We start from the raw sequence: 26,248 nt of genomic DNA on the forward strand, positions 1-26,248 counted from the left end.
GTGCTGGAAGTTCTGTTCCTGAATGGTGCAGTATAGTAATAACTCCTATGCCACAGGACAATTTAAACTGTTATTTCACATGCTAAAACCACATTTTTTGAAAGTTGGGAGACCGCAGCAAGGTAGAGTCATGCTAAGACAAAATATATTCAGGGAAATCTGAGAGGTATCATTGCATCATTCAAAGGACACCTGCTCTGCTCTTCCAAGGATTCGTTTCAACAGAGGGATTTCATTTTGCCTCCTTCGAAGCAGTAGCAGCAGACATGAGTGCACAGCCTCTGGCTAATGCAAATGCAGCTCTGCTGGAATTAGTGCAAGCACTAGACTTTCAGTCAGTCTTTCTAGCTCAAAGAGGGCTTATTTCACTGTGTGGGAGCAGAATGCCCAAGTGAGACTGCTTGTCTGCAAGGCTCAACAATACTTGCAAACACTTGATCTACACTATCTAAATAGGTTAAGTAATAAAATACCCACACTGTACAAAGATAAAGATGTGATATCTCTTTTGTTCTGTACTTCTAGCTTAGTTATCTCAATTCTTATGATGGTTTTGTAACAATTTTTCTTCTGTCAAGAGCCTCTGAGGAAAAGGGATACCATCCCAAGACCAGATTTGATCCAGACAGTGATTGCCTATCACTGTCTCAAATATATACTTCCACAGTAAAAGAATTAATTAAAAAGAAGTGTTCATTGTCCAGGCTGGAAGCATGATGGTACAAACAGGAACATTTTCAGTGTTTTCCAAAGGTAAAAAAAATAATCTGGCCAATAATAAATCTATAAAGTCACTTCTGACTCTGGCCCTCCCATTGCTCAAATTCCTGCAGTGGATGGACAACATAAATGAAAAATTCAAACTGAAAAGCACCTTGTCTGTAATAAGAGATCTGCATCAAAGCTTCCCATGTCAAAAATTGCAGAGAATGGGAGGGCAACAGTATCTAATATGTTGTCCTAGTGTTTGGGCACCAATGGGAAATCACTAGCTTCCTATCTGATGTCTGTTTTCCTAGTTGTGCTGAAGCATATTGAAGAGCTGTCCACCATATCACATGTGTATTACATACTATTACATGCTATCCTTCTGGGCAACAGAGGGGGAAGCACAAAAAGGAACTGGGAAGACAGGAAGTTAAAAAGGTTTAAATAAAAGTAAAAAGGCGGGGGAAAATATTGTTTTATTTTCTGAAGTTCCAAAATCTTGAAATGAGAATGTTTTACTTCTGTCTTCTGCATCTAAATAAAAGCAAAAGTAAAGGAGAAGAAGGCAACAGAAATTTAGTATTTTTGAAGAGATGCCAATGACTTCAGCAGTTCCAGGATCTAAGAGAAGCACATTCCCCCCAACCCCATATGCATGCTGAAGATCAAGTCAGGCACTGAAGGGAGAGGAAGACTTTGCGTTAACAACTGAGGGCAAGTGAAATTCAAAGAGCACTCTCCATTCAATAGCACAACAGAAAGAACGTGGGTCATGTCTATTTTTATCCCATCTGTTTCCTGCAGTGGGCTCAATGTGCAAGTTCAAATTGTTTGGTTTTAACAAAAATAATTCTCCAAGGATAACTTCTCCATTTTTATGCACTACAGCAAAATCAACAGCTTCACCTACTCGCATGAGTCACACCCATGATGGCCAGCGGGCATCCTCGCCTAAGCATCACTGCAAGAAGCATGAATGCTATCCCAAAACAAATGCAGCAAAAATACAAGTCAACAGGTCAAATAATCATAAATCAGACACATCTGTCTAATTTGGAGGACGCTACTCAACGAGAAGTGATAACCAGCCAGAAGGTGGTCATTTGTCACCATCTTTGCTCACAGCATGTAACTGGTTGTCATGACAACCCTGTCATCCTCCTTGCCGAATTGCTGAACCAGTCACCACTCACATGCACTCAAAGAGAGGAAGATTCTCTAACACTTTCCAGGAAAACATGCTGAAACGTGGGATTTACAGGCATACACATAACCAGATTCTATCTGTGCCAAAATGATTTGCTGTTTCGATCAACTGTAAAATCAGCCATAATCACAAAAGACTGACTTCATAAAAAAAATCCTAAGGAAGTTTGGGATGAATCATCCATATTATTTTTCTTTTTCATGAGACGAGATCTTTGTCTGGCTGTATAAATGAGTTACTACAAGCATAAGAAGCGTTCAAGCAGAGATGATTAATCTAGTGGAAAGGAGAGGAAAGCAGATTTGTCAACATTCAGGAAAAAAATCCAAAACCCACAACTAAACCCAGTTGTTTTGCTGTCTTGGTTTATTTTCCCTTTCAATGACCAAAACCCAAGTGCTGACACAATGACCACAATACTAGCACAATTACCAAAGAAAACAAGGGCAAGTGACTTCAGCAGAGGGGCTCTGAAATACATTTGATGACAGCTGTGGATGAGGGTGATGGATGATACTAGCCATCCTGCTTAAAAGGGAGAATTTTTGAGCTTTCCAAGTTCTCTTCTCAGAGGCAATACAGTCTGAAGTGCAGAGGTGAATCTGTGAGAAACCAGCACCACAGCTTGCATTTACAGGAGTTGATACTAACAGCAGCAGCAGGAAAAAGTACTGCAGAGTAAAACTGTGAGGAAAGGTCTGTATGTTCCTTCCTGGAAAAATGGGAAAAAAAAATAGGTAAACACAAGAGGACTAGCCTGCTCACCAACCAAAAACATCTATCCACAAAACAAGCAGAGTCTGGTAAAGTAAGGAAGGAAGACTTGAAGGTGACCTGAATTGTTGTCTCAAGGGAGCTGTCGTGGCAACAGATGGACCAGGAAGAAGCCAGCCTCTGTTCCATTTGGACAAGGGTGGCTGTTTAGCTCTTTAGACCAAGCAAAATCCTGGTGAAGCAGTGGTGGCAACATGAAATTATACACATGTAGGAAGGATCATGTCAGCTTGAGCAAAAGCTGTTCAATTGCTACCTGAAGAGTGATGTACTGGATACAAATCCTATGGGTCTTCCACAAACTTTACTGTGACAAGATCTCCATCTCTTGACTGGGGTGCTGGACATTAGGAAAGCTGGACAACTAAGATAATGTGCTGGGCCAATTTTTTTTCTTAGCAGCCTGTAAAGTACTGCACATTACATTTGTGACCAAAACACGTGCTGGAAACATACCAGTGGTTTGGTAATTGCTGAGCAGTTCCTGCATAGGGCCCTAGAATAGATTGTCTCTATTCTCAGCCTCAAACAGACAGGCTAGGCATTGGCCTGCTAGTGCTAGTGTTTACATCGCTTTTTATGTATGATTATTTCTTTCTTCACTTACTAAGCTTTCTTTATCATGAGTCATGACTTCTCACTTTTGCTCTTCCAGTTCTCTTCCCCAACCCAGTGGTGGGAGGAAACAAGGCACCACAGAATTCAAAGCATATTGGCCAAGGGAGATTCAGGAAAAAAATAAGCAGGTGGAATGAAAAGGAGTCCCAAACAAGTGAGGGCAGAATATAAATGAATGCGCTTTCTATCAACTTGGTGCTTAAATGAGATAGTATCTGAACAAAGTGCACCAATACCTTCGAAGATTTCTACCATTCTACCAATTTTCAAAGCAGTCAGAATAATTTACTACTGTTCTAGCAAGTGATCTACTACTTATAAATATATTTTGCATATCACAGAATTACAGAATGGTTGGGGTTGGAAGGGACTTCCAGAGATCATCTCGTCCAATCCCCCAGGTACACCTAGAGAAGGTTACACAGGATTATATCCAGGTGGGTTTTGAATACCTCCAGAGAAGCAGACTCCACAACCTCTCTGGGCAGCCTTTTCCAGTGCTCTCACCCTCACAGTAAAGAATACAACCAGTATTAGTGGGTTTCTAGCTTATTTGAAATGCTAGTTCCCTTTTCCTCCCACTAGATGGCAAAAGCTTTTACTTAAAGAGTAGTCTAAAACACAGCAGACTGTTACCTCTAACTTGGTCTAAATCCACTGTGATCATGCATTGTGTGATTGTGAGCCAAAGCACCTCCTTACCTTAAAGGATTCTGAGCAGAAAATAGTTTATCAAGAGCTATTCAAGAGCATTTTCATTATTACCATTAGCAAGTTACTAAAAATGGTATTGCAAGTTAGCTTTAAGGGCTGAATCAGTCCAGCAGCAATCTGCATCTGCTTTTCTGATTTTATTTTTTGCATAGTATCTCTTCTTCCCATGACTTTGTCCACAGAGAGCAGGACTGCACCATATGGTCTCATGTTCTGGCTTCATAACATATTGAACTACTTTATCTTGTTTTAGAAGCAGGGTTTTGCTTGGTCTAAAGAGCAAATGACCACCCCACCCGAGGGACTGCTAGACTCACAGAGCGAAGCCAGAGCACGCACTGTCACACCAGCAGGCACACTGAACAGCACACCAAAGGAAAGCATGGAGTCCAGCCTTCCTTCCTTTCACAAAATTTATCTGTCACAACAACAGTAGCTAAGCATGTGGTAGAAAAACCAGGAAAATTATGTTGGTAGCAGCTCTGGATTGATATATTTCTCTCTTAAAATGAAGAGTCTGATTCTCCTGTCTCCTCAAAGTGAATCAGTATGCTAGTGTCAAACCATCCGTAGAACAAACCATTAATTTTGGGCAATGAACATAGTCTGGAATTTTCACACAAAACAGAAAGGTTCTATCTGTAATACTGACACTAATTCAAGTTAAACACATGCAGGATGCCTGCAGAGCAGGAGGGGATGTTGTGCCAATGTCTGGCATATGGCAAGAGGGTCACCTGAACAGCTTCAACTCTCCACATGGGAATTACTGCACCATAGTGCTTTATTTACAACTAGCACTCATGTTTTGCAAGATTCAAATAGAGTTCAATATCTCCCAACCTGAAACTCTCCATTTTACTGGGATTGGCTGTAGACACAAGTGGTTCCCATTTCCCTTACATTTTCTGCTAGTAGCTAGTGCTTCTTACCTTGATACAAGCCATGGAAGACAGAGGAACAGATCTTAATCCTGCCAATATACTTGCCATCAACCCCTGGAACTAAAGAATGGCAACAAGGTTGGACTCCACACTTCAAATCCCATTTGTTTGAACTGAGGAACAGCTTTCTATCCTCTTTATTCTATCTCTCTTGTATCCTCAATAGTTTAAGTTGAGGTTTGGTGATGTCAGAGAGTGCTTCTTTAATCTGAATAACACAAGTAGTAAAGCAGAGTATGGAAGAATCTGACCAGCAGTCACCATATTTTCCCTCCATTTTAGAAAAGGAACTGCATAAAAAATATTTGCATTAGAAGTCAGATACTGGGCTTCACCTAAAATATAATAAGACCTAACTCTTGACTTCAAGAGTCAATGAAGAGAAAGGACTGCACTTCTCTGGAGAATACCGTGCATAAATATATTGATATACTCTGAAATTTTAGGCAAGTGCTCATTAGTGTTTTTGTGCATATGACTTACTAATTAAAAGTAAGTGATGCTGCCCAATGGCAGAGACATACAATTCTGCTAGTGGCTTGACTAAATCTGCTTTCCTTTGACAGCTTCATTTAGAGCACTGTGCAAATATATCCAAAAAACCTTTTTCTGAATGTAATGATTCAGTGAAAACAGAACATAAAATTGAATTACAATGGAGCTACAGTCTGAAATTAAATGTTTTACTTTGTGAAAAAAAAGCAAAGTTTGTGAGAGCAGTCATTTCCCCTCTCATACGCAAACTCTGCTCATCCTTCAGTTCACACACTGCAGCAGAGGCTCTAGGATGCCATGAAAATAACTGATTTATCTTCACACCACCTTTGTGAGGCAGGAGAGTGCAAGCCCTGTTTTAAAGAAAGTCAGTGAGGTATAGGAGGAGAGGTGTGAGATGCATTAAATAACCCTCCTGGAGTCATGCCCAGGCTCCAGGCCCATGCAGGTGCCCTGCACCCAAGCACCAGACAAACACACACAGTGCACAGTGATCAGCCACTGTGCTCCAGCATTGTTGCTCTGAAAATTAAGCCTTCTGACAATGTTTTCATAGTTTTAGTTACTTTCCCATGAAAGTCCTGTAAATATAAGTTGTTTATCACATTCCTTCTAAGAAACGTCTTTTGACAGATGTTTCTCATGACCAGTGTGCTTGGGAAGGTGGTAACTTAATTATCCAATCCCTGGTCATTGTCAAGGATCTATACTGGAGTCAGAGAATAAGGTCACAGATTTTTGTTCTGACACTGAGAGTGGTTGTGCGAATCATTTCGGGTCCTTTAGTGACATGGCATGACTACACATCAGAGTCCCCTCCCATCCTACAGCATGGACTGCTCTTTCTAGTATGGCAAAACTTGGCCAATTTAGTACCATCAATAAAAGCCAGAATGTGACTGTTAACAATCTATATAATGGATTAGCTTGCCACTTTAAATCTGTAGTGAAATGTACATTAGAGAGCAAGGCTCCTGTTTTTTTCCAACATGGAAGCCAAAAACCTAATATTTCCCCATCTGCAAATTAATTTCATGTTGCTATAGTACTGAAGGGATGGGAGAATTTACTATGGTGAAAATCCACTTAGAGATGCATAAGCATGAAATTTTGCACAAGTCAAGGAAGCAGCACATTGGCCCCATGGCCCATGGCCTGCCTGCAGTGAGAGACACTAAGAGGGAAGCTTGGGCACCTCAGGCAGCTCCAGCTCATGCTGAGGGCTTGTAAGATGGTGAACTCAAGCTTCACCTCCCAGCCTTCAAACTTTGAGACTTTTTATAAGGGAAAAAAAAAAGCCAACAACTAAACAACTTTAACCTTTTCAAAAGTAATTTTGTTTCAGCCGAACTAAGTATTTTCCTGTACAATGCATAGAGCCATACATGAAGTGCAATGTACAGCATCTACAAGAGGAAGGCTTTATGAACGGGGGCTTCTGACAGCAGATGGAAGCTCCAGAGGAGCTGGCTGTGTTTCCACATGCACTGGGAGAAGGAAACATGCTGAAAGCACACAGGTTTTCTCTTATCCCTTCAATTAATTCAAGTATTTCACATGACTACATTGGTTTATCAATTTTCTATTAAATCTTTAGTCATAATGTCCAAATTCCTTCTGGTATTAAGAAAACTCAAAGATGTTAATCATTTGAAAGCATCCATCTAGCACTAGAAATATGAGCATTTTCATTCTCTTATCTACTTCATGGCACTCCAGCAGTAAAATTCTGTACTTTTCACAGAGTGGATTCATACATGTAATTGAAGCTAGGTTTAAAAATTTGCATTTAAGGAGATACAAATGGTATCTCTGATATACGCACTAGCAAGAATTAGAAGAAAATTCAGAAAAAATAACTGTGGCCTAAGTAACCCTGGGAAGTTAAGTTAGCAAACAGCAGCCAGGAACAAACTCAACACACAACAACAAGAGTCCTATGCCAGACAGCATTTGAAAGAGAAAAATAAAGGGATTAATTTTAAAATCCCACAGAACCACAACACAATGGCACTTGCAATTAGTACCACCTTCAATTCAAAGGCCATTAGCAAAATGGATGCTTTGAAAGCAAGGATAAACTTCACTTAAAGATGCATATGCCCAGAGCAGTTTTGAAAAGTTTTCTTTACTATGAACCATGAGATAGAATACCCCTAAACACAAACACCTGCTTGGTAAGAAAAATATGCCAAAGCACGGGAAAACAACATCTCCAGTGTATGATAAACCACAAGCACTGAGCTCTATAAACACTGTGGAAAAGACCTTCTGGTGTTAAGAAATCCTGAAGACGTTTGTCATCATAAAGAGCTGTCTGTCATCACATGTTGCCACAAAAAGTAAAATGAGATGCACAAGCAACAGAATGGTCTTCTCCCCCAGCTGAAAACACTAGATAATCTTTGGTGGAAACCTTACAATTTGTGGACATGCCAGAGGACTGCAGGTGGTTTTGGAAAGCTGGAAAACCAGTTATATAGGATGTGAAGAGTGCCCTTTCTTGATTTCTATTCACCTTTGTTGCTGAGCAAAGACAAAAGACTACAGATAGTTCCTACAGGATTAGGATACACACAGTTTCAAGAGCTGTTTTTCAATGCACAACCTTCACCTTTCCATTTTCTTCAACAAAGATACCCATCTCCTCTTTTTTATCAATTTCTTGCAAGTTCCTTTACTGTTACTCTTCTGTCACTTCAAATCTTCATACACAATGGCAGGCAATTAATTACCTTTTGCCACTCTGTAAGGATCAAGGTTACAAAGTTTTTTGAAGGTAGCATTTTAGTATTCACTGGCAGTTGAAAAAGTTACTTTAGGAGCCAAGATCAAGATAAATTATGTCTACAGTTTTAATGTAGGATTGAACTATCACAGGACTAGTACACGCACTTCACGTGCCCTACTATAAAAATGGATGTAGCAGAATTAGAAAAGACAGATAAAAATCTCTCTCTGCAGGAAGAGACATTGAGCAAAACATGGCTCTCCAGCCTGGAGAATGAATGACAGGGAGGAGGGGATGATGTCAGAGAAATGTGTAAAATCATGAATGGTGGGAAGAAGGCAAGGATGGAAAGGAAATAATCATTCACTGTTATTTACTGCTTCCTAAAACAGAAAAGCAAGAGGCATCTAATGAAATTATTTGAGAGAAATTTTATAAAATAAGGAAACACTTTTTCCTATAATACATAATTTGATTATGGAGCTCATGGTCACAGGATGTTGTGGATGCCAGAAATACAAATGAGAAAAAATTGATTTAATAAATTAACATTAGAAAAGTCTATTAAGGGCAATTAAAGAAGATAACATGAATGATATACCAAGTCTGAAAGTTCTATATCTATAAATTACTGAAAGTGAAGAAGATGTAATAGGGGGAGGACCACTTCATGCTAGCCCTGTTTCTGTTTTTAGTCAAGCCAAAAGTTTCAGCTACTGATCCCTGTGAGAGAAGCAACCCATAAAGAACAACATGAGCCTAAGGTCTGCTGTAAAGGGCCATTTGGTTATGTACAACATGGAACTGTAACCTCTGCAACTCTTGTAAAGCTCTGCCTTCCATTTACTGAATTAGTTTACATAGGAAATAGTGGAACTAAGATCATTATTGAAGACTTTGATAAAAGTTACCACAGCAGTTATACTGGATCAGATTAAAAAGCCTCATTGATGTGAGAACTCTCAAACCAATATATCCAAGCTTCCTCTAAGTGATTTATATATAAATATAGATATATATTCCAAGAATGAAAATAAATAATAAATTTATTCTCATAAATACTAAGGTATTCTTTCCCTTGTAAACTTTGTAACCTAATTATTTCCTTTGTAACTTTCCTACTCTGAGATACAGAATAATCTCATATGACAATAGAAACACAGGAGTTATGGGACTGAATATTATCTTTTCACACTTGTCCCCTCCCAAGTTATATTAACATGTATCCAAAACGAAGACTTTACTACGTTTATACCAAACTATGCATCACCATTTAACAAATATAAATTTATTTATAAGCAAATAGAACAGATTTATATCTGCATGAATAGGGAAATGGGGACATAGCTGAACTACCGAGGAGCGGTTAACTAACATCAGATCTGTCTGGTGATTAGTGCAGAGACAACTGCTGTGGAAAGGTAATTAGCACTGCTTACACTACATGCTTTTACACAAGACAATTACTACAGGTCAGGAAAGCTCTTATGTCAGTAATTACACAGTCTTGCTGCCCTGATATTATTTGCATTCCAGAAAATTTCAGAAGTAGAAAGAAGAGATGACAGCAACATACTGTAAGCAAGATGCTAGCCAGAAATTCAGTTTATGCACTGATAACAAATTCTCAGTGAATCCTGCCACCTGAAAATAGCCCAGATAAAACAGTGGCCAGGAAAACACACAATCCTGACACAGCATCTGTAGAACAATAAACCAGAAGTCAAAATAACGCAATCTGGTGGCCTTTACACTGACCCCTTTGCAGTAATGTTATCAGAAGGAGAAAAGAGTTTTCTCTCTCTCTCAAACTTTGACCACCACCTTACCCCTCAGCAAGTCATAAAAGCACATCCTACCAAAAGCCCTTTAGCATTTTACCAAATGAGGTAGTTGATTTGTTCATTACTACAGAATTCAAGCTGCAAGGTTGATTCCTGTCAAAAGGTTTACTTTATAAACACTGAAAAAAGGAAATACTGCTCTTGTGAATTCACACTTGTTTTCAGCATTTTTGACAGAAATTTTTACAACTTTGTGTCTTGTGATATCTGGAACTTTTTAGCTCCCTAACTCCTGATGGAATCAATGGGAAAATTGTAGCTTGTCCACTTAAAAAAACCCCACAACAACAAATAAACAAATATTCAAAAACCTCTCATTACAACCCACAGAATCTACCATGTTTCCCTCTCAAAATAAGATAAAAGCTGAAAAAACAAAATTAAAATGAAAGCTTAACCCAGAGAAGATAAACAATGACCTGAAATTTATTCTTGCTTTTGAATATATATTGTTTTCAAACTCCCACTTGGGGACAAGGTGTATTGGTTCCAAGAAGAATTTATGTTTGTTTTCCTTTTGTTTTTAATTGGTTTACTGGAATATATTGAAGAAGTTATTCATCTCTCCTTCAGCCTTTATAAATGATCCTATCTATAAGTATTCCTGTGCAATGAAAACGAAGATGTAAAATTAAGTGTATTACTACTAAAGGAGCAACATGTGAAAACTCCCTCCCCTCCCTTTACTTCCAGCGCTTGATCTGTCCATTTGCCCTGTCTGCAGATGGGGTGGTTTACAGAGGAAAACAAATGAGGTCTACTATGTGAATACTAGATGTATTCCTCCACCCACAATATTCTGCTGTACACTTGAATACTTAAAATACAACCAGTAATTACTATTACAGTATTTTTCAAGTGTGGTCTGCAGCAAATGCAACTTTTGAATCAGTACATTTTGCCTGTGTTTTTTTATTTTTATTTTTAATACTCTCCTACAGTTATTGCACTGACATTAACAAAATCTGTAAGCAGTGAACCTCAAACATTGATAGAGCACATAGATAACATCTCCACTTACCTCTGGCAGAGAGAAAATCCACCCTTCTGCATCATTCCTGGAAAACCACAACTAAGTAGAGTTACTATTCAATTGGTTTTATTTCAGAACAGTTGAAGCTTGTCCCAGATTAACAACAGTCTCCCTCAAGTCAGAGACACCTATCCACCAAAAAACCAGGTGATTTCCTCTGGGAAGTGTTGAGTACACTGGACCATGCCCCACTATTTTCTGGAAAAACTTCTTGAAACTTAAAGTGGATGTGGTCAGAAGCTACTGGGAGGAACAGAGAATGGGGAAACTTCCACTGTCACCCTATTCCTAAGGCAGCCTCTCTTAAAATGCTGCATTTTCCCTGAGAAGTCACTGTAGGATTAGAAAATCTTAGGTAATAGGAGCTTGGTATATTTAAAGTGTAGAAATCTGGAGTGTAGTTCTGAAAGAGAGAATTCACCTGTGACATGAAATCAAGAGAACTATAGAAAATAAATCTGCCAATGATCATACATTAATTTTGATGTTGCATAGAAGTCTTATTTCCTATACTTACCCTGAATACACATAGGCAATATAATTTTACAAAGCCTAACACACCCATTTTAGTGGGGAAAAAACCAATCCCATAAGAAAAATTAAATAAACTTCCTCTTCCATGCCAGTGGAAGCTTAACCCTGAAATCTCTATTGTTGTGACATCATCTTCCTACCTTTCAGATATCTTTGTTAAAAAAAGCATTGGTTATGTTCCAGCACAATTAACCAAAGGAAATTAACGTAGCCAGGAGATTTGAAAGTTCCGTAGTTGATCTGCTGACAGCCTCCATGGGCAAAAAAAGAAGACTCATTATTTTGTTTTAGTTAAGCACAAAAGAAAAGGTAATTTGAGTTTAACACCAAATGTTATCTTGAAATTCTGCTACAGCTGGAGTGTGACAAACAATGCTAGCTTACCCACAAAAGAAAAACATGAACCAAATTTCATATAATTTTACAAAAGCCAAACCAAACTGTTTCTTACTATTACTTTGTTTCTGTAAGGAGAAAATACAGTTGTGCTATTTAGAGTTCCCCTGTAATGAAGAGAAAAAGTTGTGTAAAGGTTTTGTGTGAATCAGCTTTCCAGTAAGACATCCTTTTTCTACCTCAACAAATTGATTTATTTAGAGCTGGCAAGATGGACAAAAAAAAATATCTAAGATATTAGTCAACATTCTTTGACAGCTCCCAGTTCAATTCTGGTTATAAACTGCCTCATCTTTCTAATCTCCAAACCCACATTCAGTATTGCAAAAGTTCCTTTGCCTTGAACTTTAGGGAATGACTAGGGGTACCACTATTGGACTGCTTAGAGATAATTTTTTTCTTCCCTTTGACTACAAGAAAATTACAGGGGAAGAATTTGTCACATGTAAAGGAGAAATCAGAAGTCTGGTTTTTAATGTATTTTAGATTTATTAAATTTCAGATTTCAAGCTCTATGGATCACAAGTATAAAACATCACTTGTCAATTCACTATTGAAATAATGAGTGTTCAGGAAGATACTGCTGCAACCTAACCTGTCAGATACCAGCTGATCTTCCACTGAGCAGAATATTTATTAACAGATAAAATAATTGCATTCAGTATCAGGCCTAAGTGACATTGTCAGCCAATGCTATGAAAAAGTAAAACAGAAGTGTTACTTACAGTTACTAGATGCTCCTGTATTGTTCAACACATACTGATCTGCTACCAGCATCCTTTAAGTTTGCTATATATATATATTCCAACAGCTTCATATTCTCCTTCTGTGTAGCATCTCCAACTTAAATATGAGAAAATACACTGCTGTGTTTAAACACTTACTTAATCAGTTGAATGAGGAACTGTACTTTCGATGGGAGGGAAGAGAAGCCATCCCCATTCAACTGCCAGTAAATGTAACAGAGGAAACACCCTATGTTGACCATATAAATGACTGCATTTTCTAATAAGCCAAGAAAAAATAAGAGAGATGGCTATACATGGATTTCAGCAGTGTGTGCATGTACTGCATTCTCCACAGAATTCATTCCAGCTTGCAAGACATTGATGCATTTTCTGACTAACTCTGCTTAGGAGACAAGCTTCTGAAACAGTACCTTCAGCTCACAAGCTTTTAGATGACAATCAAATCAAGATTCAATCAGTTCAACTCTGAACCAGAACAGCCCCTCATCCTGCAGGTCACCCCCTGGAAATATATTTATGTTGATTTTTTTCTCTTCAGTTGCCTGTATAAACATGAAAAGTTTAAAAAATGTAAAGCAAAGATCCACTCTTCGAAGACAAAATTCTTAAAGCTGTAAACCTCCAACTTCCTGAAGGTGCATTGCAGAAATGGTAGAAATTGATTTAGAGAAAGGCTTCTATTAGTGAGAGCACTGTTCTCATTGCAAAGTCCCTCCCCTTGCTATAATCAATAATTTAAGCAAAGCCAAGAATCATGTCAGCCAAAATGGCCAGGATAACTTGACTGTCTCTTTCTTACAGAGTACAAGTAAAATTAAATTTAGGTCTGAATGGGAATGTATTCTAATTTAAAAATTAATTTGGCCAATCTGAGTTGTGCTTTTTGGCTTCCTTGTTGAGTAGGGGAGGAGGGATGGGGCCCTTTGCTCCTATTAAAAACTTCCCAGGTTCAGAGAAGTTCCAAAAATCCACTTCCAAGAAGTAAAAGCCATAATCTTTGATTTAAAGTATCTTATCGGTTACATGCAAACAAAAAGTGTGCTCTACAAAGTTAAAGCTCTGACTTGTGGATTACGACAGTGCTACTTCTTCCTCAGTGCCCTGCAATGATGTCTGAGTTAATAACTGATTGACCTCTGTAGAATCTCAATCCAAAAGTAATTAAAAACCAGGAAAAATGCATTAAGTTAAATTGTGTTATTGTTTAGGATGAAATAGTTTTATTAAGAAACAGTTTAATGAAGAGTTCTGAGAATGATTTTCAAGCAAAAGCCTTGAACTAGTCTTACTATGTAACAAATCAGTGTATCAAATTATGTACATATAAATTAATCAAAATAATAAAAATAAGTTAAAAAATAATCCCTGTAACATAACACCATATAAAAATGGATTGAAATGCCCCAGAGACACTATAAACAGGAAGCAAAAATATATGCTTTATATTTGGAGTTGCTCTCTCCCCAATGACTTCTCATCACCGAAGTATCAAGAACAAACGTACTGTGCAAGCTGAAGGAAACATACTGCTGGGCTTTACAAAACCAGATCCAGACACTACAAGGATCCCACTTAATGTCATTATCTTGAGCTCTGTGGCATCCAGACATTGGACATTTACAGCCTATCCTGAGTACCCAAGGGCTCTCAGAATGAAGCAATCGAGTCCTAACAGCAAATATATGTGCTTTTATGGGATTGCTCTAAAAAGGCTTCCTGTCCCTTAAGGCAGGGACCAGACATCCACTCTCAAGCAGGACTGAGTTCAGAGCAAGGTCTCTGCATGCCAAGTCATATCACACAGCACCTCCTCTGGCCCGTGGAGATGCTCAGTACTGCTCTCATCTGCCTACCTTCTCCTGATGCAACAGCAACAAACCCAAGGCTGTCTGCAGCACCATCTATTCCATGTATTGTGCTACATGCTGTAGGTTTCTGTATGAAAGTTCTGTATGTGCAATACCATAACTTGGAACAGCACCATTGTGACTCAAGGGACCCACAACCCACTTCAGCCAATCCCATGTTGTTAATTAAACCTAATCACCTAATGCTTGACTTATGTGAGAATTCAGCACATAAGGAACCAATGCACTGAGAGACTGGGGTCTAAAGGAGCCACTAACTAGAGGAGATTAAAAGAAATACCTCCAGGTGCAAACATAACAGGGCAGGAACTTGAGGAGGATTTAAGTCTATGTACAGTCACTGTACAGACATCTCCTCTCACAAGGGCCTGAACTTCGTCTTAGCAATACTGCAGTATTAAATAACTCAGAGCTCTCCATTTTTGTGTTTTCAGGACTTCTGTCCTGAAATAACATCCCAGCACAAACAAAATCCCCCAATACTCACTTCTGCTGTCAAACTTAGTCCATCTGATTTACTGTCATTGCCTTTGTGCTAGTCTTTCTTGCCTAACCTACTATCTACAAACATCCCTGCTTGCGTCCAGCTCTCCCTCAGTTGGTGCCAAGTCCTTATTTATTTTCACAGCTGCATATTATTTACTCTCCTTTTGCTTCCCCCTCCAGTGAGTCCCTCCTCCAGGTCATGTTCCATCTTCCAGCCCATCTCCCCCACTTCACAACCCACTTGTTCCCCCATCAGCCTTCTCCTCTGAGAGCAGTGGGGTGACCAGCTCACCACTGCTGGGCTCAACACTGGGATCACAGCAGGTGCTCACAGGAGCAGCCCAGGCTTTACATTTCCACTCTGCAGAGTGCAAAGAGGCAGGAATATCTTATGAGCAGTAAACTTCCCAAGCTGTGCTGGCCATGCTGAGCTTGTACACCTGGTGAATCACTGCTACCCCAGCAAGTGCAAGGCCCTCCAAGAGCTCAAGGGCCACTGCAAAGACTAGAGACTCATTCTGCTCAGTGGCAATACCATTCCTCTACCACACCTCCTGCAGCTGATACACAGGAGCCTAGAAGATAACAAACAAGCACCCAAACAGGCTCCAAGGAGCTTCAGAGTGCACACACCCCACCTGGAAGAATATAACCTTGTTCTCAGCTTGCCTTAACAGAGGCCTGCACATAAAGCATCCTCCCAAAGGTAATACTGTTCCTTCTCTTCCCCAGAGATATCTATACCCATTTCAAAGCATTAATCAGGTGGATTGAAGTTTGGCCTGACTTCTATGCAGCATTCAGAAGTGCTGAGGCAGAGGTTTACTGGATCGATTTTGGCCATAATTTTTTATTACTTGAACAGCTTTATGAACCGGAAAGTTTCTTTTTTTTTTTTTTTTAAGGAGAGGTAGTTAGTCTGGTATGAGCTTATTGTGGCTTTTCCTCTGTGCAACTTCCTGTATTATCAACCGTCTGAAATCAGGATCCTGACTTTTCCCCATTGCCTTCTCTGTTTTCTCTTTCGTGTGGTTTGTTTTCCCTTGGTCTTTGGTTGGTCCTGTGTCTGACAATCCTAGGCAGAGGAGACCTCAGAGAGTACACACAGCATCCAGAATTACACACTTCTATCCCTAAACTACACAAGCTTGGAAAGTTTCCAAAAATAGTTTGTCAAGTTAAGTACCTGACATGATAAAGTTATTTACCACTTCTGAAACTTGAGTCTGCCCTATAGATGCTTAGGAGAGTTTTCCACTTTGCTGCAGTGCACAAAAAGCAAGTCCTAATGTCTCTTAACATTACACATTCACGTAAAGTGCATTGTGGAGTTAAAGGAAACGTAGAGTGCTCTGGGCATCTTGTGAATTACTCAGGCAGTAGCATGACGCTGGCATGTACTTCCCTGTGTTGTCTCGGCACCACCTCTGCTCCCCATTGCCACCTTCTACTTTCCCATGCAGGTATACGTGCAACCATTTGTTTATCCCACAACTACTCATTTTACTGAATAGAAAAATATTCATTTTTAACATGCTCAAAATTATAGTATTGCACTTATACAAAGTAGCACTATGATATTTTCTGTATTAGGAATTACGTGCTTTACTAAGGTAGCAGTTGGGAAGTGTCCTGAAAAGACAACCACCAAACTGGAAATGAAATATTAAGGACAAAACAACCCAATTTGTTAGACTCCCATCAAGTGGCAAAAGTTCAGCTGGAGTAAGGTCAAATCAATGAAGCTGTGTCAGGACTGGGCCACATTTGACACTATTTGTAGCCAAAGGACTGAGCTAGCCACATCAGTGCATTAGTAGTCAAAGCACAGCCAGCATAGGGCACGTGTCTTCAAACTCAATCTTCCCCCAGTCTCAGGGCACCCAGGGAGAGATGTCAGGCTAGGAGAGAGATGTATGACAAACCATCCTCAACCCTTTGGGAACAATATAGCAGAGATTAAACAAGGAGCTATTTTTAAAACAAAGACAGACATAGTAAAATGAAGAAATTTCATTTCTGCATTATAAGGCAGGTGTTTCAGACTCTATTCAGCTGGTTAATTCAGCTGTGTTACCTAATGTGCATCCTGCTCAGCCTGTGATTCTGTCTCCAAATTCAAGTCCTAGCTCTTGCCTCTTCTCTGCTGCCTGTTTTGGACACCACCAGACATCTCATGGGACACCAGGTGGCCAGTTGAACCAAGCTCACTCTAGGGAGGAAGTTGAATGGCTCTGATGAACTGAAAAATCATTATCTTTTTGATAACCAGTTAAGAATGAAACTGTAACTAAGACCACACAATACATTCTGGAAAACCTCTTCTATAGTCCCAAATTTTGGTAATTGCAAACAGAATTTGGAAGAGGATGTTAATCATTGCTATATAGAGCATCTATTCTCCCATTTTTCAATTTAAGCACACTAATTCACTTTTACATACCCATTTCTATCTCAATTCAAAAGGGTGCTGATTATTACTCTTAATTGTGGAATCTGGGTGCTGATTTTCACTCTTAATTGTGGAATCTTTAGATTTCAAGTCAGAGCACTAAAGCATCCAAGATAGGGATTTAGGTAGCTCCACTGAGAATCACAGAATAAAACCAACCTGACTGCCTAAACACAGCAAGCAGCCTCCCTGTGCAATTGATAGTGGTAATGTGTGCTTGAGAGGATCATCTTTCAAGTTCAATATACTATCAAGTCCAATTTATTTTATAGTCTTCCACCAGTAGACCCTGATACCATGAAAATTGTGTAACCATGGCTGCCCTTGTAGTTATATTTCTTTTAAACTGACCCTAAAATCTTATTATAGGGATGGCTAAATAAGAGACAAATGTGCAGTTAGTAACTTCACATGCAGAATGTTATCTACACACACACTGGGGATATAGAGCAATAGTCGCTTTTCTTATTTCATAAGCAGTCAGCAAACGGTCAACCCTGACACTATAAGACATGCACTATCCTTGAGACATGATTATCAGTAACATGCAGGATTAAAAAAATATATATGTAACAGCCAATATTAAAAGTTTTCAGCCTTTAGGATGCACAGCAGGTGTGAACCAGACTTATTCCTAAAAATCTGAAAATTGGGTGTTTACTTAGAGCCCTACAACTGTATAGGTGGTTCTCTATCTAGTTTTATAGGACTTGTGTTAATCCACAATGTAATTGAATCTATTTTTAGTACATAAATCTTCTTACCCACTCAGGAACACAGAAAACATGTTCTGAGCAAGTAACAGACCTACTGTCTGTATCAGATAGGTACTGCAAAGGAAGAATTGTGCTTTTAAGAGGACATCCATTTTAATTTGACCAAAGATGCTGGTTAAAATCAGAGGCAGAACTGACCGCTGCTATAAGTCTTTCTGACTAGTTCATGATTTACTGTAATTTTTATTGTATCCCCAGACGTGCTGTTATTTCAGACCACTCCTGATCCCCAAGGGCCAGTCTCACAGCTGCCATTTCTGCAGCTGTGGATTGAACTCATTTATTTGTAACCAGCTATTAAACTGCCCTCTTGTATCTGCTCGGAGACCAGCAGCAGAGATGCATTTGGTATAATGCAATTGCACACAACGGCACTCCTGAAAAAGAGGACACTCGTGGTTTTAATACCTCTTTGATATCAACTAGGGAGAAACAAGGCATGTGACCCAAAGGCTGAGAGACAGGAGAGCCTGAGGAGGCTGCTGCCCCTGCACATCCTCCCACAACCCCAAAGAGAGCAAGAAGGGCAGCTGGCACAGAGCAAGAAACATCTGCAGCTCTCTAGCATCATGTGGCCCATATCTCAGGGACTTTCCTAATTATGGGCTTATTCCCGGTTCCAGAAGGAGGGGGTTTTACTTAAATTAAAACAGAAAGCAAAAGCACATTCCAGTTTTCTCATTGGTTTGGAGGCAAAGAGAATTCTTTTTATTTTCTGAAGAATTCTCATTTCTAATTCATTAGAGATTATAACACAGAGCACTGCACTTTACTGTGGCAGAATCACTTTCCAGTGAAATTGTTTTTCAGGTGATACAAAGATTAAGAAATGTGCCCACCTACTAGGGAGCTTCTTAAGAAAAAAAAAACAAAACAAAAACAACCAAACAAAAAAAGCAAGCCACAAACAGAACACATCACCCTCATTTTCTCCTAGGTTTGAGCTCTGAGGCATGTGCTTTGCTGCTGCTTGCACCACATAGGTTCCTACAATGAATAAATAAAAACTCAACCAGGTGAAACTGATGAATACAGAGAGGGAAAGAAGGTATAGGTAGACAGTGTAATAACACATTATGTGTTTCCATGGGAAGCTAAACTAAGGAAAGTTTCTTGAGAGAAAAGGAGGAAGCATTCCCCATGATGTGAACCCAGTTCTGGTCCATTTGCAGTTTTACAACCACCTGGAGCTGGTGTCTGGTTATTCATAAGACACTCCAAATGACAGAGGATTCAGCTGGATAGATACAGTAGGTCCCAGGAGAGATGCAGTGCCTGAGGCCAACAGAGGCAGGTTTCCTTGTTTGGGGGATTGCCTGCAGTGCGGGCTGTCAGTCAGCTCTGGTGGCAAAGCACTGCCTGTCTCTAGGAAGGCTGCCTGGAAACCCATTAGGGCTTGGCATGTGCTAAGATCTCGATGACATCCCATTGCTTTGCTGACTATAGGGTTTTTCTGCTTCTAAAATCACCACAGACTTTTTTTTTTTAAGTACTGAATTTCAAAAAGAAGGTTAGATAGCTGAAAGTGCTAAAAAAAATATCTGAAAGTTGAGGCCAATGTAGTTCTTGTCAAGATGCACATAGAGCTAATTTCCGTAGAGAAGAAAGAGGAGTTTCCTCAAAACACATTTCTTATACCATACTGTGCTTGTGGTGTTCAATGCTCATTATTAATGGATTCTATCATATCTGCTTATTACCATTTGTTTAAATAAGTCAGTTGTTTTGTATCTTTAAATTGAGTTGTATTTATTTTTGACCTCCTCAGAGAGAAAGCCAAGGCTCTTGAAAACACCTTTTTATTAGACCACACGTAGAAGCATCCTGCCCTAAGGAGACTTCAGGAAGATTTTTTCTAAACAATGATGCATTCCCAGTGCAATCAATTAAGAATAAATTTTTCAGGATTTTTGAATTACACAACTCCAAAAGAAAACACATGAAAACAAAATAACAAAAATACCTCACAAAACAACATTCAGATTTCCAGGATTTGAATAATGAAATATTATTAAGAGTGGGAAGAGGAAGACAAAACAATTCAGAAGCCCTGAAAGAAGCATATTGTTATTTTCAACAGTGTCTTCTCAGGAAAACCATATTTGCATAAACTGCTGTGCTAAATACAATCCCAGGACTGAGTATTATTAATTCCCCAGGTGCCTGCTGGACTACATTCTTTTATGTATTAACTGTTCTCAATACTGGGCAATTTTTTCACTTCCCAGAAGTCATATGATTAAAACTTTACTACATATTTTTTTCCCCTAGATAAATCTTTCTTTCTTTCTTTGGGCCCTAACATCTATTATTGGAACATAAATGCAAGGGTTGGAGAGCACTGAGCTGTGAAGACCCCACACAATGCTCTCCTCCTACCCTAGATCCAGTGAAGAGCCCTGTCCATGCCCCAAACCACAGACCACCAGGACAGACATCACATGGGCTCCCTGCACAGCTCCTCAGCTGGGAAGGTTTCTCTTTACCCATGTTGGCAAATAGGGAGGGAGAATTATCAAATGACTGGGATGTAGCGGGCACACTTACAAAGCTGTGCATAACAAAAGTAAAAATCTTCACTGAACCGAAAAATCATTGCTCAGAAAAGCTTTTTCATTGTGTGCAGTTAGCTATCAGTAGTTCAGTATCTCCCAACAATCACGTTCCTCTCACAACATGCACCCACTGATTATTGAAGAACAATTATTTATAAACTAGCAAGAGGTGCAGTTAACATATTTCTAGGACCCTGTATGGGCCATCTGCTGGTGCTTTTCTTAAAGCTGCTACAATTGACCAGAAAGCTTCCAAGCATTCCCTAGAAGACCAGCAGCTGTGTACAAGGCCAGTGCTTGTATTTTCATACAATCCACTTCCCCACTGAAACTGCTAAACCACCTCTCTCCTTCCTGGCCATCAGCTGAGAAAAGCTAAGCAATCCCTTTCTAAAACAGTGGCTGTGAGGAGCCTTTGCTTGTGTACCTGTTTCATCAGGCGAGCTCGGCGAGGCGCTGTCCTGGGACAGGGTAGTCCAGCTGGAGTCCTCATCACTTGGGGCCAGGTTTTGAATCCTGTGGAGGGCACAGTCTGTTTTGGCCCCAGTTTTTGGGTGATCTTTCTTTGTCTCAGGACTGGATGACACTGTGGCAACCTGGCCATCCTCTGGGCTCGGCATGTTGTTTTGTTTCCGGGGCAGGATTTCCCCATTGACAATAACGGTAGAAGCCTGGCTGTTGCTTTGTGCAGACTTATCTTCCATCGCAACAAAACCCTGCTCCAGATCTCGAGTTGATGTCTCTAGATCCGCATAGTAATTCAGGAAGCTCTTGGTCCTCCTTGGCTGCGAGGGTAATATTTCACAGCCAGAGGAATCCTGTGGGATCGGCTCATTGCTTTCAAACTTCTCAGAAGTTACATTTACGCCTGCAGTAGTACCGAGGTTTTTGTTGGGATCCTGCTGTCCCTGCTCGGCAGCTTTCCTGAGCTGGTTTTCTCCATTCTTCACCAGCTTTATATTGGCAGAGCCGTTCCCCAGAAGGGGCTGAGCTGCTGGATCAGAAAGCCCCATGGCTGTCTGAATGTTAGTCAGAGCATACTTTTTCCTGCATTTCGGAGGAGTGCTGTTCTTGGTCTCTGTGTGCCTGATTTCTGCATTCAGGAGCTCGTTGTGAGAGGAGCGCAGGTTCAGGGTGTTGGGCGGGGTGGCGGGGCTGTTGCGGTTCACAACGTCCGTCGTGCTGCCGCTTGCCATAAACACTGCCAATGCGTCCACGCCGGAATCGACTGAAAAGCAACAGAAACAGTTGTGAAACACATTCATTACATACACTCTTTTGCTAGGGCTTCTGCTAAAGATGTGTAGCACTTCAGGTAATTGTTTTACAGGAGGAAAATTACAACAACCTAAGTGGGCGAGAGAAGAGGAAAAAAGCCTATCTTATTAAATAAGGAAGAACTGAGGCAGAAAAACATACAGAGATCATCAGGACCATGAAGATGAGAAAAAGCAGAAAGCTTGACCCTATACAAGACAATTTTAGGGCAAATTTTTCATTTCTGATTCTGTTGCAGGCTGACTCTGGAGCAGCAGGGGTGTCCTTTGCAATATGCCTGGGACTCTCACTATCTTACCATAACTGTTTCAGTATTTCACCTCTGTCTCAGATGAGGAGGGAAATAAGTCCTCAAGCGCTCATCACTAGGAAGCAGAAATTTGAAATATTTCTAAGCAGACTGCAGACAGATGCTGCTTCTTTTTCATCTTTGGGTATTGCTGTTACTGCTAAGCCTGACTGGCTGATCAGTTGTTTACTCCTAACACCTGCATTTTCTCTGCTATTTGTCCTTCTTTCTTTTCCCTCCCTCCCCTTCCTTTTAAATTTTTTTAGAAAAGGGAATTTTTTAGAGGGTCAGGGAAGACAAGTAGAAGATTATTTCACAAAGGTGTATTTGTATTCCTGTATCCCAGGGGCAGTGAAAAAAAAATCCCTTGACAAAATACCCTGCTGGAATTCAATCAACTTCAAAAAAAGGGCTGGCTCCAAAGATGGCTTACTATTTCTATAGCTCACAAAGTTCAAGCTTAAGGATAAAACATACATCCTAGGGCAGAGTACACATACTACGCTGCTAAATAATATCATTCTTTTGTCTACTTGTAAACAAGCTTCTGATTTTCCTTAGCCAGGGGCACAGCTCATGTTTTGAAAAACTATTTAGTTTGTGGAGGGAACAAACAGATTTTTAAACTATTAAAAATTGTCAAAATATTGACCTTTAAAAAAACTCATTAAAAAAACCTGTAATTTCTTCCTGTACCATCTATTTATGGCTTCCACAAACCTGGACAAGTACTCCATGAGCACCTCAATTTATTGTAGTAGTCACAGTTGTTTGATACCTGGCAACTAAATTAGAAACCAATAAATTACTCCCATCTGCCACAACACGAAACACCCTTCCTGTTGTTCCTAATTCTCAGTTATCATTGACTGCTTATATTGCACATAAAAAGGTATCTGGGGCTTATCCATGAATGAAAAGCTGTAATTTGAGCTAGCTGATGACAGATCATTTCAGCTGAGCTGCGCTGCAATGGCAGAACTGACTGCTGTACAGATTTACAAGAAATGAAATATATGGGTTCTAAAAGAACACATAATACATACAGAGAATGAAAAGGAGCACTTCACATTGTTACCTAAATGCAGGCACAGTTTCTAGTGTTCCCTTCTCTTTGATGTGCTGTCAAAGCTGCTCACTTGCAAACATCACTCTGGTTCATTTGAAACCAAGCAGATCAAGTAATAATACCCTTTGTTCCCTGAATTACCCACCCAGCTGTTGAAGAACAATTTCTAAAACTTGTTAAAAACAGAATTTAAACTAAATTTTACAATTTTTCACGTTTGCCAATTTCTCAAGCCCTGGTCAATCAGCTTAAACTAACTGCAAATTCTTTAGAAGACAGATCACCCCATGCACATGCTGTGCAAAAGCCATCATCTTAGGTAACAGCTAACCTGAAACAAACCTTAGCCACAAGAGGCTTTAAAACACAACTATTACAAAATTTAAAGGAATATTATAAATTACTTCTCAGATAAACACGTCATATACACACACAGAGCTTTCTGGATCTTGTTCAAAACCAGCCAGGTCTAATGTAGGCAAGGTCACATCAGATCAGATGTTACCAAAATGTTTTACATGAAGCAGCTTCTACATATCAAGTGTCCGCTTTGTATTCTTTTCTGAATCACTCGAAATCTGACAACATCAAAGTCACATAAAGGGGTAAAGTAATTGGGCAGGATAATTCCCACCCCCTCCTCTGCCTGACCTTTAGAATTTGTGCAGTTGCATGGTATCTAGGGATTTCACTAGATTACATTTTACTTCATGCTTCAGCAAATTAAAACAAGCATTTATGTTTCTCACCAATAAGTACAATTACCACAATATGGAACAAGACTGAAATTTATTCTTCTCCTTTGTTACAAATGAGCCACTTCATGCAACGTTTGTCACTGTTTTTGTCACTGAACACATTTCTTAAAAAAATAGTCTTTCTAGATAAAGCTTAAGTATTTGCTTGCCAGCTTATCTTTAGCTTGTTCCCTGCTTTTATTGTTTCATTGCTCAGAAATACTGTTAAGTATAAGCTCTTGGAAACATTGCAACAAAATGTATTACATTTTACTAATCTGCTTGATAAAGGCTCTCCATTGATTTGATGCACACTGGCACATTGTTCAATGACTGAGCCAAGAAGTCTTTGTGACCCACATAGTGTTTGTGACTTAGGTATTAAGTTGGGCTGGTGTATGACCCTGAACAGAAAAATGCCAAAACAAACCTTTCACTAGACACCATCTCCCCTCCTGACCCCATCTCAGGGGATCTTTTGATCAAACCATCATAATCCAAAGATCAATGAACAGGCAAACAGCAGCACAAGGAGTGCACGGAGTGAAGCAGGCTGCTCTTTCAGGAGCCACAAGCCTGCTCGCGGGATGTCACCCTGTGCTCCAGCCACACCCTGGGATGCACATGGCCAGCTTCCCTCTGCTCTTGGAAGCAGACACAGATGTGACAAAAAGGGAGAAAAGAGAAAAGAAGGCAAAAAGAGAAGGAGTACAGATGGGCAGATCTTCCATCTCAGGGGTAGAAGTTGCTACAAGACTAGAACTAAAGTGCCAGAAAAATTGTAATGCAAGGAAATGCCTAAGAGCACTGAAGAAAGATTGCATAGCAGAACAGTGTAAGGAAAAGAGAAATAGCCTGTCCCTCCTCCTTTGTACAGGACACAATGATGCTTGAAACATGTAATTTTTCCCAGAGGAAGCACATCCCAACTTTCTAATTAAAAACTTCAATAAAATGCAGGAACCCTAGATTCCTGCATCCAGGACTGCCCCAGGCAGGCTCCATCCCCCTCTCAGACAGCTCCTTGTGCTGCCTGGCCACCAGCAGAGACCATGCTACTGGCACAGGACACCATATTTTCAGTTTCTCTACCTTCTGCTAAAGAGCGAACACAAATGGACAACCAGACCAGGAGTCACTGAGTTGATACATATATCTCAGTTTAAGTGGGGGAACACTGCTAAGTTGCAACTGAGTAAAAGCAGGTACAACACTAAAAAATACTCTACTCTGGTGAAAAGCTAACATTAGTTAGAACATTATCATTACTGGGAATAATAACATGGTTAAATTGTTGGTTCTTCAAGACAGCACTTAACTCAGTAGGAGATCTGTCACAGCAATTCATTAAGGGTTTCAACTTGCTTATTTTTTAAAAGAGCTCCCAGGTTCAACTGTAGGCTTTTAACAGTCTTACAGATACTGATTAAAATACTTTTACCAGTATAATGTGTTTAACACAGAGTAGTGCCAATTATCCAAGGATCCTAATAATACAAATAATGATATTACTTGAATGGCTTTTATTGATGTTTTTCAATCTTGTCATAAAACTTGCAGAGCTAGAAGAAAAAGAGAGAAAAAGCCATTGCATGACCAATTTGTCTTTGCTATCTAGTGACTTTTTTGCAATGTATTGTCCCCAGGAAGATTTTTAAAAAGTTTTTAAAGTTTTTAAAAAGCTGAATAGAGAATTTCTTCAAAAAGGCACTGTTAAAAAACCTAGTAAGTACTTTCTCTTTTTCATATGCAAAATCAAAGTGAGATATGTGCCTAGAAAGAGGAAGAAGAAGAAAAATAAGAGAAGAATTTCACATATTTGCATAGCAGAATCTTTTAAAGGGCATCTGACCTGGAAGTACTTCTGACATGGCTCGCGGGGCATCAGCAATGCATCAGGAAATAGTTTATAATTTGAAATCTGAAAAGAGGGACCATTTAAGAATTAAAACAAAGGGAAAACACAAAAGAAAAATACCACATTTTAGAAG

The 26,248-nt window shown here is 39.6% G+C and overlaps 1 protein-coding gene across 11 annotated transcripts in view; it reads right to left on the minus strand.

Moving 5' to 3' along the window:
* The window catches only part of APBB2 (amyloid beta precursor protein binding family B member 2), a 165,089-nt gene that overhangs the window by 66,901 nt on the left and 71,940 nt on the right, over positions 1-26,248 (minus strand). For 7 of the 11 annotated variants that reach the window (XM_014262615.2, XM_014262624.2, XM_014262612.2 and 4 more), the window contains one exon: positions 21,312-22,112. In XM_014262615.2, coding sequence (XP_014118090.1) covers positions 21,312-22,112 — 801 coding nt within the window. Of the gene's footprint in view, positions 1-21,311; positions 22,113-26,109; positions 26,179-26,248 lie in introns of all 11 variants that reach the window. The other 4 variants (XM_088056109.1, XM_088056107.1, XM_088056108.1 and 1 more) reach the window with 1 other exon arrangement.

Source organism: Pseudopodoces humilis, chromosome 6 (assembly GCF_049639895.1).
Source record: "Pseudopodoces humilis isolate 2021_Gansu_Grassland_sample_001 chromosome 6, ASM4963989v1, whole genome shotgun sequence".
Classification (NCBI taxonomy): domain Eukaryota; kingdom Metazoa; phylum Chordata; class Aves; order Passeriformes; family Paridae; genus Pseudopodoces; species Pseudopodoces humilis.